Consider the following 16,435-nt stretch of genomic DNA (forward strand, 5'->3'; position numbering starts at 1 on the left):
CCCTGTCATGGACAACTAGCCTTGGCTGCTCAAGGCTTCACTCAAACTAAGTGCTAAAGCAGTTGTTAGATGATAAATTTAGTGCAGAATTCACAAGCCAAGGTTCTTTTGAAAGACTTTTGACTATCAGGAACTGCTTATTGCAAATGAAAGGTACAGCAAAAGCACATCTGGTACCACAAACATTTACATGCTCTCTTGGTTCCCACACAAACTTGTTCATTCAGCCCCCCCCCAGCCCCAGCTGCCCCCAACAGCCTGAATTAGGTCAGATACAGCTAACCTCAAAGTTGGCTCTTGAAGTTCCTCATATGAGGGTAGTGAGACACTGGGATGAGTTGGCCCAGAGGAGCTGTGGATGCCTTGTCCCTGGGAGTGTTTAAGAGCAAGCTGGATTAAGCTTGGAGCAGCCTACTCTAGTGGGAGGTGTCCCTGATCATGGCAGGGGGCTTGGAACTGGATGATCTTAATGGTCCTTTCCAACTCAAACCATTCTATGGTACCAAAAGTTTAGGTGTTTATTTCAAAGATCAAGACTACAAGTTCAAAGGGCTGCAGGAACTCTGAGGTCAGGTTGTGCCCAGGAGATTTAAGAGTACAAAAAGCCAAGAGTTTACGGCATTGGTCGACAGCAAGACAAAGCAGACTGTGTGACCAAGAGGGCAAATGGTATGCTGGGGTGCACCAAGAAAAGTGTGCCCAGCAGGCTCTCCTGCTGCTCTGCCCTGCTGAGATCACACCTGGAATACTGTGTCCAATTTGAGGTTCCTCAGTTTAAGAGAGACAGGGATCTGCTGGAGACAGTCCAACAGAGATGATGAGGATGATGAAGAGACTTGAACATCAAAGACTGAGAGACCTGGGGCTGTTTAGCCTGAAGAGGCATCCTTATATCTGCCCAAGTGGTGGGTGTCAGGGTGAAGATGCCAGGCTGGTTTTGGTGGTGCCTAGTAATAGGACTAGGAACAATGAGTAATAGGACAAGGAACAATGGGTACCAGCTGGAACCAGAAAGTTCCATCCCAACATGAGAAGAAACTTTTTTACTGTGAGAGTGCTGGAGCCAGGAGCAGGCTGCCCAGAGAGGTTGTGGAGTCTCCTCTGGAGACTTTCAAAACCCATCTGGATGTGCTCCTGTGTGACCTGTTCTAGGTGATCCTGTTTTGGCAGTGGGGCTGGACTGGATGTTTAGATTCTAGAGGTCCTCTCCAACCCCCAATATTCTGTGATCCTGTGAAACTCTCTGAGTTAACATATTTCCAACTCTCAAAAGCTTGCAGAAAGCAATGCCCTAAATCTCTTGTGAGACACAGATTCCCTATCTAAAGAACTCTTAGAGCATCAGTGACTTCAAAAGAGGTTAAGAAAAAAAAAGAGAAGTCTTCTGTAAGAAGAAAGAGCAACACTTCAACTCCTTCCCTCTTCCCCCACTCAGAGATCTGTGAAGGACTGCTTTGGAGATACAGGTCAACGCTTAAGGCACTGTCTTTAGAGAGAGAGCATCTTTCTTCCTGCAGCATACCAAATGAACGTTTGAAAAGGCTCAGCAGACAGTTCAGGGAAATCAAGGCCTCTAAATGCCTGCCATTTGGTTTTTCCCTTTAAAAAAGCAGCAGGGATGAGTGATCCTGAAATCGCTTTTGAAGCTGCAACGCTCCAGCCAGACGCCGCTTGCCGAACTCGATGCAGCAGGAATACTGCAAGTAGCTATATTCAAAACCCAAGAAAGTTAAGCTCATGCAAAGTCTGGACTCAGCAAAGATTCTTGGTTTAGTCCAACAAAAACTATTTAGAACTGCAGGCAGATGTGGCTGAATGCCAGGCTAATTCCACAAGATTCATTGGTGCAGGGAGCGAAGCCTAGAGGCAAGGGCAAGAATCCATTTCAACATCTCTCCTATGAAGAACAACTTAGAGAACTGAGGCTGCTTAGTTTGGAGAAGGCTGAGGGAGGATCTGATCAATGTCTATAAATATCTGAAAGGTGGGTGCCAGAATGAGGGTGCCAGGATCTTTTCAGTGCTGTCCTAAATAATGGGTATGAGCTGGAACCCAGAAGGTTCCACCTCAACATGAGGAGAAACTTCTTCACTGTGAGGATGCTGAAGCCCTGGAACAGGCTGCCCAGAAGAGTTGTGGACTCCTACTGAGTAACCTACTCTAGGTGACCCTGCTCTGGCAAGGAGTTGGACTGGGGGATCTACTGGAAAGCAGTCCTGTGGAGAGGGGCCTGGGGGTGCTGGTGGCTAACAAGTTGCCCATGGCACAGCAATGTGCCCTGCTGGCCAAGAAGGCCAATGGGATCCTGGGGTGTATTAGGCAGAGGGTGTCCAGCAGACCAAGGGAGGTTCTCCTCCCCCTCTACTCTGCCCTGGTGAGACTTCACCTTGAATACTGTGTTCAATGTTGGGCCCCCCAGCTTAAAAGGGACAAGGATCTGCTGGAGAGGATCCAGCAGAGGGCTACAAGGGTGACCAGGGGACAGGAGGGCATGGCTGACGAGGAGAGGCAAAGGGCCCTGGGGCTGCTGAGTCTGGAGAAGTCTTAGAGGGGATTTGATAAATGTTTATAAGTATCTGAGGGCTGCCAGGACAGGGGGGACAGGCTCTGCTCACTGCTCCCTGGGAGAGGACAAGAAGCAATGGGTATAAGTTGCAGGAAGAGGTTCCAGCTCAACACAAGGGGAAACTTCTTTCCTGGAAGGGTCTCAGAGCACTGTCACAGGCTTCCCAGAGAGGTTGTGGAGTCTCCTTCTCTGGAGCCTTTCAAGGCCTGTCTGGATGTGTTCCTCTGTGATCTGTGTTAGATAGGATTGTCCTGCTCTGGCAGGGAGGTTGGACTCAATGATCTCCTTGGGTCCTTTCCAACCCCTAATATCCTGTAAAGCTGTGATCTTTTGAGGCCCCTTCCAACCCCTAACATCTGTGATCTTTTGAAGCCCCTTCCAACCCCTAACATTCTGTGATTCTCCAGAGATCTTCAACCCCCTTCTGGACGTATTCCTGTGTGACCTGCCCTAGATGATTCTGCTTTGACAGTTGGACTGTCTCTCTAGAGGTCCTTTTCAATCTTTACCATTCTATGACTGCCCAGCAGATGTTGTGTGTTGTGGTGAGAGCACTCAGCTTTGCCATGCCCCAGGGTGGTCAGGTCACCTACGTTTCGTTTTCTGCTCCGTTGGTCTTGTTCTTGCGCTGCTTCTGCTCGTTGCTGGCTGGAGGGGTCTGGCCCATTGCAGGTGGCTTCCGTTTTGCTAACATCTTTCTTTGTCTTTCTATTTCTTCCCTCTGGGAATTTATCCTTTCCTGTTGCCTGGAGAAGGTAGAAAAAAAAAAACAACCATGAAGCAGGTAACTGGCAGCATGTACCTGGTTACCTCCAGCTCTTCCCAGTCCTGGGCTGAGTGTGGCCAGCAGGGCAAGGAAAGGGGTTAGCCCCTTTACTCTGCTCTCCTCAGACACCACCTGGAGTACTGTGTGCAGTTCTGGAGCCTCCACCACAGGAAGGACATGGGAGCCAGTCCAGAGGAGGCCACCAAGATGCTCAGGGGGCTGCAGGAGCTCTGCTCTGAGGACAGGCTGAGAGAGCTGGGGTTCAGCAGCCTGGAGAAGAGAAGGCTTCCAGGAGACCTTGCAGTAGCCTTCCAGTATCTGAAGGGGGCTGGGGAGGGACTATTGACAAGGTCTTGTAACGCTAGCATGAGGAGGAATGGCTTTAAAGTGGCAGAGGGGAGACTGAAACTGGATGTTAGGAGTTCTTTCCAGTGAGGGTGGTGAAACACTGGCACAGGCTGCCCAGGGAGGTTATGGATGCTCCCTCTCTGGAGCCAGGTTGGCCAAGGCCTTGAGCGACCTGTTCTAGTGGGAGGTGTCCCTGCCTATGGTGGGGGGTTGGAACTGGATGACTTTTGAGGTCCCTTCCATTCTAAACCATTCTATGATCCTATGAATTTCAGCTCAGTTGTACTTGCAGATTGGCAACAGCACTTCTGTGCAGAAGAGGAGGATGTGCCAAACATCATGACTCAGATTTTTAAAGGTATTTTTGCATAAAAGGGGATTCTTTTCCTGGCCCCCAGAAAGCTTTTACTAAGTGAAAGGTTTTATTCATGCAGGATATCCAATACCAAGGAGCTGCTAACCTCACGGAAAAGCCAAAGATCCAGGGGAAGTCACCAACTTTCCACACACTTTTTCCTAGAAGGCTCTGTTTTAAATCTCAAACTTTCCTGTTAAAACTATTCCTGAAGCCTGGCACTGTCTGAAAAAACTATCCCTGTGCTTCAGTGGTCCAGTTAAAACTCCCTGCAAGTTTTCTGCAACGTAGCTAACACCATTCCCAATTTCCCTAAGTAAAGTCTCTCCTCCAAGATAAAAAGGTTTTATCTTAAATCACTTTGCAGTGATAAAAGCACTCTCGAAACTTCAAGTTTAAATGAGCATTTCCATACTTAATTCACTTTTATAAGAGCCTGAGACTGCAAGTAAATATTCCTGAAGTATTCCAGGTCTTACAGCACAAACTAAAGAAGAATTATAAAGTCCTTAATCTGTGTCTAACAAGAGCTGCACCTCCCTATCAGCCTACAGAGAAGTGCTATGAATTTAAAGGATCACACAGAGTTCTCTCTCCAATGCAATTAATTTGCCAAGTCCTACTTCAAGGTCTAGGCCAGGTGGGAATTTGCTGGCTATTTCCATTAACATCCTGCATAAAAGGTCTCTGATCTTCATTTCCAGGTTTCTGCAGCCCCTTTGATCGCTGTTGCCAGGGGGCAGAAGAAGTTAACCAGTATGGATTTTCTCTTTTAAGCTTCTCTGCTTTCTACTTAAAAAATAAATAAAGCAGCAGCTAATTAGCCTGCCTTGACTAACATATGCAAGGATGCAAATCAAATTGATTGGCTCATGATACACATAAGAGTTTGGTCCACTCTCTACCCTAAATGCTGCCCAGTCAGGTAGGTGCATTGAGAATAGAATCATAGAATGCTTTGTGTTAGAAGGGACCTCCAAAAGTCATCCAGTCCAACTTCCCTTCAGTCAGCAGAGACATCCTCCACTAGATCAGGGTGTCCAGAGCCCTGTCAAGCCTGACCCTGAATATCTCCAGGGATGGGGCCTAAACTACTTCCCCAGGCAACCTTTTCCAGTGTTCTACCACCCTCGTGGTGCAGAACTCGTTCCTAACACCCAATCTAAATCTCTCTTCTCTATTTTCAAACCATTGCTCCTCATCCTATCACTGCAAACAGTCCCTCTGCAACCTTCTCTTAGCCCCCTTCAGGTACTAGAAGGCTCCCTGAAGCCTTCTCCAGGCTGAATAATCCCAGTTCCCACAGCCTGTCCTCATAGCAGAGCTGCTCCAGCCCCTGATCACATTTGTGGCCCTTCTCCGGACTTGCTCCATCAGGTCCACGTCTCTCCAGTGCAGGGTGCAGTACTCCAGGTGAAGTCTTAGCAGGCAGCCTACTGCTTCTCAACCTGGAGGCCAATTCAAGCAATTCAATTCCAGTTCAGTTCTCTGGAGGTTTGAGTGGAAACACATTCCTCACTTCAACACCAAAACCTTCCCCAGTGTCAGCAGCTGAGCTCCTCTCCTGCCATGCACCAGCCACACCATTCCCACATCCTGATGTGCAAAGGCAGGTGATGCACAACTGCAGATCTTTGCCATCTCTGAAGGTAAAGAGTGTTTGTCCTCACTTGATGAGGTTCTGGAAGGCGTAGCCATCCGTCCACTGCTCGGTGAAAGAGGCTCCGTGCCGCACGGTGGTGAAGTGCCCCAGCCTCAAGCGATCCTGCATGCTCTTGTCTCGGCATGCCATCTTCTCCTGCTTTGACTGGAAACAAAACACAGGCAAGAAGAGAAGGCATAAATTAGCAGCTGAGAGCTGTGCTGTTTCACATCTCTAGCAATTCTTATGACCTGCCATTGTTTCAGCTTTGCTTATCTGCAACCTGGCTGAAAATCATCCATCAGGCTGTTGCTGGTGCTTCACGCTGCTCTGACAGGTCTTTGTTTGCCTCCTTGCTGACATTTTAGCCTCAGCGTGCCTTCCCCATTACTGTCTGAGCAGCTCATACACTCTATCATCAGTTGAAATCAGTCTAGCAGTAGGATTAAAACTATCCCTTTTGTATCAGCAGCTTAGCTAGACTCCAGACGTGGCTCCTATTAGCCCCTTATTCACTCCAACAGAAGACAAAGGAAGAAAACAGAACCTGAATCACTGTCGAGACTAAGATACAGCAATCAGCCAGCTCGGTCCTACACTTGCACCACTCCCAGAAGTGACACAATCTCAGTTAGGTCACAAACAGGCAAAAAAAAAAAATCAATTAGTGGTGGTGTCAGTCACAGAGCACTTCTGTTAAGTGAGAGGAAATTTCCAAGGTTTGAGATGAGAGCAGCAAAGTTTCAGTCAGTCAGGAGTAAAGATGAAGGACAAAGCTCCTCCCTGGAGCTACACAGCACCCATCTAGATGCCAGGTCTACCTAACATCTTGCCCAGTAGCAAATCCTCCCAGAAAGGGTTGTTCCATGCAGCCAAGAACAATCAGTTCTGTGACAAAATCCCCTCAAACAGACTGTATGTACTGGCCAGCACCCTGCTGCTTTTGCCCATCCAGTGCCCACAAACAATAGATGTAATTGGCCAGCAGGTGAAAAGTGCAATCAAAGCCCTGCATTGTTTAACCATTGGGAAACCTGGAAATCTTTCAACACTGAAGCAGGCTGGACACTGGCAAACAGCAGCCTGGCACTTTCCCCAGTGCCTTTAATGTGTTGTTTTGAGTCTTAAACAAAGAAACCATCTCCAGCTTTGCTCTGTGAAAGAAGGTAAGATGTAAATCACTTGCCCATGTCACAGAGTGTATCTAGCAATGTCACTGCACAATGGGACACTGCTCTTTTACTGCCAGAGTTGGGCTGTGCCATCTTCTGGATGTAAGAGTTTCCAAACCAAGCCATGCCTGCTACATTTAAGCTCAGACTTCAGAGTGGTCTCCCCTCCCTTGCTTCAGACTGTGAAAAGCAATCAAACCAAACCATTGTGAACCATTTCATAGCACCTCTCCTATGAAGACAGGCTGAAAGAATTGAAGCTGGTCAGTCTGGAGAGCAGAACGCTCCAGGGACACCTTACAGCTAGATTTCAGCATCTGAAGAAGACCTGCAGGGAGGCTAGGGAGGGACTGTTCACAAGGGCCTGTGGGGATAGGACGAGGGCAATGGTTTGAAACTGGAGCAGAGGAGATTTAGGCTGGACATCAAGAGAAGTTCTGCCCAATGAGGATGGTGAAACACTGCAACAGGCTACTCAGGGATGTCGTTGAGGCCCCATTCACAGAGATATTCCAAATCAGACTTGATATGGCCCTGGGCAGCCTAATCTAGTTGGAAGTGTCCCTGTTGACTGCAGAGGGCTGGACAAGATGAGCTCTGAGGGTCCCTTCCAACCCAATGCAATCTGTGAGTTTCAGCCTCAGGAATCCGTTTCCACTTGCAGAGAAGTCACCCAAGCCAGAATTCCAGCTGCTTTTTGTCACCGCAGCTACAGGAGCAGGGTTTCCACTGCTTACAGAGAAGACTGAGGAGCTTCTGAGGACATGAACCAGGCCTGCAAGTGCTCACCTTTTCTATGAGAAGCTTCTTGCTCATTGTTACACATCTATTCAACCGCTCCTTGTACTTCTCCAGCATCTTCTGCTGCTCATCTATCTGCCGCCTCAAATCGCAGTTGGCCTAAAAGCAAACAGAGAAGAAAAAGCCTTTGATTTACACCACTCAAAGAGCCAAACTAAGCATCACCTAGGAAGAAGTTTCTCCAGCATTAAAGAAAACAAACCAGCAGGATTAAAAACTGACTAGATTCCTCTTCATCTAAGCCGAGCTCTTTACTTTATAACCTACTCAAATCTTACTCCCCCTCTGGGACAGGGAAGTGCCTTCATCCTGCTTTGCATCTAAGGAACTAAGGAACAAAGACTAAACACAGGCACAAGGAATTTCATTCATTACTTTTTCAAGCATTTAAGACATCATCATGTTTCCCCATCTCAAAATAGCTTTGTCACCCCTGGAATGTCCTCCCTCTTTAGCCACAATACTGGCAGAGGAAAAGGATGGAGAACTCCCTTTGCACTTTCAATTAAGTTCTTGTTCCAGTTACTGTCCAGCAGCTCCACTACACAGATTGCTCCCAGCAGCAGCTGCTGCTTTTACAACCAGCACAGTGTATGGCAGGATTTGGTGTGCCACTGTTTGCACTCATTTAACCAGCTCCCTGGTTTCTGATCAAACAGCAAAGGGCAAAAAAAATGAATCTATTTCCTGCTTCAGAGATTGTTTTCCACAAGCCCACATCTGTCTCTAGGAGCTTTGTCTTAGCTCTTTTAGGTGCTGAGAGCAGATACAGAGAGCTCTCCCTCTTCTCCCTTTAATGTGCTCTAATCCTTTCCAACACTTCACAAGAGCTGCCTCTCCAGCTGATGAAAGCTTTATCAATTACAACTCTTCCATTAAGACATCTTTGATTTAAAGCTATTTATCTTCTACTGAAGAATTATCAGTGGGTTGACAGAAGCTTTATTCTTTAGGTTTGACCTAAACACATTCTCCTCATCTCCAGACATGTCACCAACTCATGAATGAACATATTGCAACCTCCCAGGCTACTGAGAGCAATAAAGAGCAGAGTCAGCTCCTCAATATTTAGAGGAGCACTTCTGAAGAGGAAACACCTCAGGTTAACTAGCAAAATACACAAGAAGTGTGCAACAGTTCAAAGAAAGGCCAACAGCAGTGCTGGGGGACACAAACCCTGAGCTACCACAACTCTGCACTGCCTAGCCACAGTCACTGCCCCACTGCCTGTGGGTCCAGGCAGGCCCAGAGGATCTGCAAGCCAGGCAATTACCTTTCAGGGGATAAATGGATTTGTTTTACCTTGCAAGTGTTGGTTCTACAAACTGCAGACAAAATCCTGCTCTGCAGCCTGGCTGGCACAGGTGTCCTAGGTGTCCTTAAATAGCAGCTTTTAGCAGACTTGTCCCACTTCTAATACTTACTCTTAATAAGTCATCTATCCTCCCCTCCTTCTTCTCCAAGTCAGAGTTCTTACTGTTTTCTAGTGCAGATATTTTTTCCATTGTGAGGTCAGACTGCAGGGAAAAATCACAACAAATGGCACGTGAGAAAACCAGCTGAGATCTCAGTCAGCAGTTAAATAGCACAGTGCAGCCCCCTCTGATCTGGACAGCTGGCCTAAGAAGGAACTGATCCCCTGAATCCTAGAAGTTAGGGGAAGAACTTCCTCCCTTTTTCACTTTCTTACTTCAGAGTGAGCTCTTCCAGCACAGCAAGCACAAAGCTGCTCTGGAGAACAGACTTGTCACAAGCCAAGGGCTACAATATACTCTGTCCTGCAAATTTTGGTTCTACAGTTGAATTCTGCCCACTCCTTGGTGGTCCCTGACATTCATTGTCCTTTCCTGCAGTGCAACATAGCTCTTACAGTGAAATGGCTTAAGAAAAATCCAGCAAATTCCAAGCCTCAGCTGGAATCTGAAATTTATGAAAGCTTTCATGGGTGCAGGGAACCACCTGACAAATAAAAGACAGTACCTGTGGGTACTAAGGTGGTCTTGACAGAAAACATAGGTCTTCATTTAAAAGTATTATAAGAGATTGACAGCAGGAATACCAAATATCAGGCACAAGCCTTTGCTCATGACAAACTGATGTACTGTTGCCTGCTAAGGACAAGAGCTTTATAGTTCTTGAAGCCTATTTAGAGAGTTTTATGAGGTGTAGCATGTCTTAAATACCTTCAGCAGGGAAGTGAGAGCTATGCCCAGGAACAGAAGACATGCTACACTCTCTAGGAGAAGGGATAATTCCAGCTCAGCACTCTCATTAATAGTGAGGAAGAAAAGGGGAAGAAGTTAAGTGTGTATATGAAGCCAGAATCTACAGCAGCCAGGGGAATCTCTCTCAATGGCTGTGCAGAGAGATCTCAGGTTCATGGCTAGCAAACGGCTATCCTGGTTCTGAGAAGAGTTTGGCAGAGACTTACCTGTGGAGCTCTTACATAATCATTCTCCAGATTTCAAGCTCACCTGGAAGCTAGCAGCAAGAGGTAAGAGAGAAACCTGACTGGATGCTGTTTCTCTACCTATGTGCAGTATGGGAAAGATCAAGAACACCACCTGCCAGCACTGCACCCCAAGCAAGACAAGCCTAAGGCCCAAAAGACAAAGAGGAGGGCTGGGGAGGTCACCTCACTTCTGCATGTGAGATACAAGGTTTTGTCACTCAAGGCAACGTGAAGGCTGCCTGTTGGATGTCTTGGCTGGTTCTTTAGTGGCTGTTACATCATTTTGCCAAGTGCACTCAGGTGCTTATACAGTCAGATGAAGTCACAGCTCAGGATGCATGCTCCTGACTTCATCGCAACTCGCCTTGCCTCAGAGCACCTGGAGGACCCCAGCACTGACTGAATATGCTGAGACAATCCTGCTGACACTGACTTGCTTTTGGCATTGCCAGAAGTGATTCAAACTGGAAATCACTGAAAGACTTGGATTATTTTTTTCTCTTGTTGTTGTGGTTTTTCACTTTCTTTTTTGGTGGTGGTTTTTTGTTGTTGTTTTCGTTTGGTTTGTGTCGTTTCCTTTTAATCTTATCAACCCCAAACAGGTTTGAAAGGCAAAACCAAGAACACATAAATGTCCTCATCATACAGTCAAGCATCTTCCTGGATTCTCTGCCTTAAGCCTGTGCTCCATCCAGACCTCTGGAGACCACCACAAAGCTGAGCACTGGCAGAAAATACACTCAGATAAGGCGCTACACTTTTCAAGATGCATCCTGCAGGCGTGCAAAGCACAGGAAAGAATAAAGCCACCTTGCTCACTCCAGGAGGGACCAGCATCCTCAGCATTGCTGCTGGGACAGCAAAGATTGAAATGTGGAAGCTATCTCTGGCAGGTTCTTAAGTTATGACATCACTCTCACCCAAGAATTCTCCAAGCACTACCAAGAATCAGGGATCTTCACCGACCAGCACTTTAACAACACAGACAACAGATGTGACCCCAGTGACAGCAGAGCTTAGAGGTTTAAGTATCCCCAGAGGCAGAACTGCTGTTCTTCATGCACAAAGAACTTGTACCACCTGCTGGGGAAATGGAGAATGGACTTCCCCCAGCAGTAGAATCATCTCTGACACAGACTGATGGGAGAAAATGATTGACATAAAACTGATTGTTTCAAAACCACTCAAGGGAAGAGTCAGCCACGGAGAAATCAGAGATGAAAAGACAACTAAAAGCAGGCTTGGAGAAGAAATAAGCAAGAGAATTGCAGATAAAGCTGAACATCCTCGTAAGCAACAGAGGAAGATGACACAGATAAAAGTACATCTTGCCATAAAGCCACAGAAGAATCTGGATTTAGAAGGCACCAAAAAGATAGTAGTACAGGCAGAAGAGCTATTCCTCCTCTGGAGTCCAGGTCAGTGGAGAGGCTGACAAGCCCTCTCAGGAACACATCACATTCCACCTTGACAGGACAAACTACTCCATGGGTGCAGAGGTCAAAGAGCTTGCAGCTGGACTATGGGTGCCTGTTCTGTGAGCAGTGTGGATGCATCCAATCCCCAGGGCTGGAGCAGAGGCACTCACAGCTGTCACTCAGGTTTGCTTCACATCTTCACTTCAAGAGAGTAAAGACTGAGGACACAATAGAACTGCAGCAGCCAGCTAAGGTGCTCCTCTCCCCAGCACATTCACACAGCTGTATTGACACAGAAAAGCCTCGGGAGTGGGCAGCAACTTCAAGCATCCTTTACAGGGGAAGGACTGCTCAGAGCCATTCACTTCCATCAGTAGTTACACATTAAGTTGGGACTACTTCATCTTTTCACTGGAAGTGTTTTGTCTACTACAGGTAGCACTCTCTGGCACAGAAGACAAGCTGCATCAAGCTTCAATCCAAGACACATATCATCAAGTTATACCTGGGACTGTTTGTGCTGGATGGAAATCTGTTTTTGGGAAGTGCAGGAATGCTCAGTGTTCCCTGATCCAGTAGAAGATGGGCTGCCTTGCTGGGCCTGGAAAAGAAAGTCAGTGCATGGTTACATTCCACTTGTGGCCGTGCAGATAACACTGATCTTCACACCCAGGGGCAGCCTGGCCCTGGGTACCAAACTTTTATGTTCAGCTTTAAGAATTCTCTAGAGATTTAGTGCAGTAAAACAAGAGAGTCAGTTTCTTTCAGGAAGCCTAGCCAGACCTGCTGAAAGACAAAGCTTTTAAAAGCCTAACATAACTCATGTCAGCTGAGAGCAAGCCAGGCCAAAACAAACACTTCTCGCAGCAAGAGCAGACTTCATTCTTTTGCCCTGGTTTTTTTTTGCATCTATCAGATTAGCCTCTCAGATGCTCTTTTTTTGATCTTCATAAGGCTTTGAGTCATTAATAAGATGACACTGAGTTAAACATGCAAAGCTTGGGACCTAGAACTCTTCACAAGGAAAATCCATAGATTCATAGATTGGTTTAGGTTGGAAGAGGCCTTAAAGATTATCCAGTTCCAACCTCCTCCCATGGGAAGGGCACCTCCCACTAGAGCAGGTTGCTTAAGGCCTCATCCAGCCTGGCCTTGAACACCTCTAAGGAGGGGGAATCCACAGCTTCCCTGGGCAACCTGTTCCAGTGTCTCCCCACCCTCACTGGAAAGGATTTCTCCCTAATCTGCAGTCTAAATTTCCCCTTCTCAAGCTTCAATTCATTCCCTCTCATCCTATCACTGCAAGCTCTTGTAAAGAGTCCCTTCTCAGCTCTCCAGTAGCCCCCTTCGAGTAGTGGAAGGCTGCTCTAAGGTCTCCCTGGAGCTTCCTATTTCTCAGGCTGAACAGCCTTAACTCCCTCAGCCTGTCTCCGTAGGGGAGGTTCTCCAGCCCTCTGATCATCTTCGTGGCCTCCTCTGGAACTGCTCCAGCAGCTCCACATCCTTACGAACTTACCAGAAGGTGTCAGACTCGTTCATTACCAACCAAGCAGGCTGCACTTGAACTGCCGATAACCTTCCAACTCCCCATCCCTTAACTACCAACACGCCTCAGGGGTTCCAATCTTTTCCGAGCTGCTCACCGAGACAAAAGTAAAGCAGAGGCCACCTCCCCTCTGGGCCAGCTGCTCATTCTCTAGCCGCTGCTTCGCCAGCATCACCGACATCAGGGTTGGCAGAGCAGAGTGTTCCTCCTGCGCCTCCTTGGCTGTGCTGCCGTCTACCCCGTACAGCGGCTGCTCCACTCGCCGCTGCAACACAGTCACAAAAACAGACAGTCAACTTCTGTCAGGGAAAATAAATATATATACATGAAGAGAAAAAAAAATCTATTCTCTGACTCTGCCAAAACTGTGGTCAGTGAAGCAGCAGCTCAGGGATGGGCAGGCAGCAACTGGTGAGAACTCAAAGAGGATTCCTGGAGCGATTGTTTCCATGGCAGACATCAAAAATAGATGGAGTTACTAATTAAAAAAGGCCCACCCAAAAGTACCAAATGAATACAAAACTCCTTGACAGTAGACACCCTCCCTTCTTTGCAAATCAATGGGTTTCAGAGCCAGTGGGGCAAACAGGATGGAGATTTCTCCTTCCTCCCCCCCAAAAAATATCTTAGAGCATTGTGATTTTGGTCAGTGCCTTCGAAATGATAGCGCTGATAGAATGACAGAATTGTTTGGGTTGGAAAAGGCCTCTAAGATCACTGAGTCCAATCACAGACTCACCACCACCATGGCCATTAGACCATGTCTCCAACTGCCACATCCACACATTTCTTCGACACCTCCAGGGATGGTGACTCCATCACCTGCCTTGGTGTTTGTGCAGGGCTCATTTTCAAACAGCTCATGTCAGGATGCAGTTGTTCTGCTGGCAACAGAAACTGACTCACAACTGCTAAATGTCAACAACTTAACCATGTCTAGGACCCAACATATCATGGTTAATCTCATTTCTCTCAGGAGCTGGGATCAATCTCCTGCCAGGCAAGCAAAGTGCTAACACATTTCCACCATCTTCTAAAGGTGGAGGACACCTGTGAAGGGCCAAGCTCTCTTCTCCTGTGGGAGACTGATTCTCCAGCTGTGATAGAGGAACTAGGCACAGTCAGAACAAGAATCAGCTGAGCTACACTGATTACAGCACTCAATCTCGTTGCCTCACTTGAAAAGCCAGCCCATCACTGCTGAAACTTAGCAGTACTGGGTAATAACCATCCAAGTCCTTCCCAGATGTAAGTCCAGGCAAGGCACATAGAATCACAGAATCAAGCCGGTTGGAACAGACCTCCAAGATCATCCAGTCCAACCTAGCACCCAGCTCTATCCAGTCAATTACACCATGGCACCAAGTGTCTCATCCAGGCTTGGCTTCAACACCTACAGGGACGGTGCCTCCACCACCTCCCTGGGCAGCCCATTCCAATGCCAATCACTCTCTCTGCCAACAACTTCCTCCTAACATCCAGCCTATACTTCCCCCAGCACAACTTGAGACTGTGTCCCCTTGTTCTGTTGCTGGTTGCCAGGGAGAAGAGACCAACCCCACCTGGCTACAACCTCCCTTCAGGTAGTTGCAGACATGCCACAGGGAAAGCAAACAGTCAGGTCAGGCTCCAGTTTTTCTTAAAAACCTAAACTGCAACCTGAAGCAATTTTCTGGCTACTATTCCAAATGCCAAGAGTGTACTTTCTTCCCCAAAAGAATGAGAGCAAACTTGCAAGAGGCTGAGGACCTGCAGATCATCCTCCTGATCACAGGAGAAGGCAGGCAATTCAAAGCAGTCAGGAGATTTGGAGACAAGCAGTAACATCCTGAAGCCATTACAGTTCTTCCCCAAGTTCTGATTGCAGAGAATTATCCAGCACAGATTATCTCCCAGGTTTGGAGGAGGTCTGTCTCATTCTGAAAGACATTTTAACACTCTGCTCTCTTCCTTAAAGCATAGTGACAACTGTAATGGGGAAGATACTCAATCTTCTCCAATTTTCACTCCTCCTCCTATTTTTTTCTATGCTTAGCTCAAACTGTTGATATTCAGTTTGTAAGAAGAGAACAGATCTTGCAAATGCAGACAATATTTTGCTATGAATAATCAAACATCACAGCTTTAGCTGCAAGAGTGAGGAACAGAAGATAAGAAATGTAAAGAGCAGCAGTGTAAGGAGAAAGACAAACTGGCCAAGCTGAAACTACATCAACGTTAGTCACATGAGAAATACTCTGCTCAAACTTCTGCCTACTCAATGCATACAAGCGGAGGAGAAAACCAAAGAGTTGCCCCATTCTGAATCCCTACAGGGTATTTCATCTGTTGAAGTAAAGAACTGTCCCTAATACCTCACACATCTGCATTTCAGTATCTGAAGGGGTCCAACAGGAAACTGGGGAGAGACTGTTTTGAAAAGGGCTTGTAGTGACAGGGTGAAGGGCAACAGTTGGAAACTGGAGCAGGACAGATTTAGCCTGGACATCAAGAAGAAGTTCTGCACAACGAGTAGGGAGACATTGGAACAGGTTGCCCGGGGATGTGGTTGAGACCCCATCCCAGAAGACATCCAAAGTCAGACATGATGTGGCCCTGGGCAGCCTGCTCTAGTTGGAGATGTCCCTGCTGACTGCAGGGGGGGCTGGACAAGACAACCTTTGAGGGTTTCTTCCAACCCTGATGCGTTGTGACCTGCAACACTCAGAGCTATTTGTTTTATTAAGTCCTCTTTAAAAGGCTGTATCAGTGAATTAATGTGAGCCAGGAGAGAGCCATTCAATTAACATAAAATGTGTCCAGAAGCAGGAGTGAAGCTCTCCCCTGAAGCAGCATTACAAACCTTCTGAAATCCATCAACACATCCTGAGCTCTGAGCAGAGCACTCTGGGTAAGGATTTAGCTCAGTACACACTCGTGGACTGTGCAAAGGTCTCTGCAGAATCATGTAATCAGTAAAGACTTTGCATTTGGAATGCTAACCTCTCTCACCACGCTCCCTACTTCAGTGACATTCAACAAACACTGAAAATTAGTCAAGAGAGGCCCAGGCAACAGCCAGAACCAGAGAGCAGCCTCTGAATTTTGCTTTGCTAGTTGAAAGAAAAGGCTTTAGCTGCTCTGTGCTAAAATAGCTTAAACACAGTGGTTATTTCTTCACATTCAGATCTTGCAGGAGGTGCTGCAACAGCAAAAGGGAATTATGTAACAAAAAATAGCAACAGATGTGCAGGATACACACAGCTCTGCAAGCTCTGCTAAGGCTCCTGACCATGTGAATAGAAGGAAAAGGCCTTCGCAACATAATGCCGGCACAGATGCATTTTAGCATAGCTAAGGTGCACTCAAGATCATAGAATGGCTTAGGTT

At 47.0% G+C, this 16,435-nt stretch overlaps 1 protein-coding gene across 5 annotated transcripts in view; it reads right to left on the reverse strand.

The window, feature by feature from the left end:
* TLK2 (tousled like kinase 2) overlaps positions 1-16,435 on the reverse strand; it is a 55,279-nt gene that overhangs the window by 19,789 nt on the left and 19,055 nt on the right. For 4 of the 5 annotated variants that reach the window (XM_064174181.1, XM_064174183.1, XM_064174178.1 and 1 more), the window contains 6 exons: positions 13,164-13,331; positions 12,026-12,121; positions 9,075-9,167; positions 7,639-7,749; positions 5,706-5,842; positions 3,160-3,312 (listed from right to left, as the gene is read on the reverse strand). In XM_064174181.1, coding sequence (XP_064030251.1) covers positions 3,160-3,312; positions 5,706-5,842; positions 7,639-7,749; positions 9,075-9,167; positions 12,026-12,121; positions 13,164-13,331 — 758 coding nt within the window. The remainder of the gene's footprint in view (positions 1-3,159; positions 3,313-5,705; positions 5,843-7,638; positions 7,750-9,074; positions 9,168-12,025; positions 12,122-13,163; positions 13,332-16,435) is intronic. The other variant, XM_064174184.1, reaches the window with a different exon arrangement.

The sequence above is a fragment of the Pogoniulus pusillus genome, chromosome 40 (genome assembly GCF_015220805.1).
Source record: "Pogoniulus pusillus isolate bPogPus1 chromosome 40, bPogPus1.pri, whole genome shotgun sequence".
NCBI lineage: Eukaryota > Metazoa > Chordata > Aves > Piciformes > Lybiidae > Pogoniulus > Pogoniulus pusillus.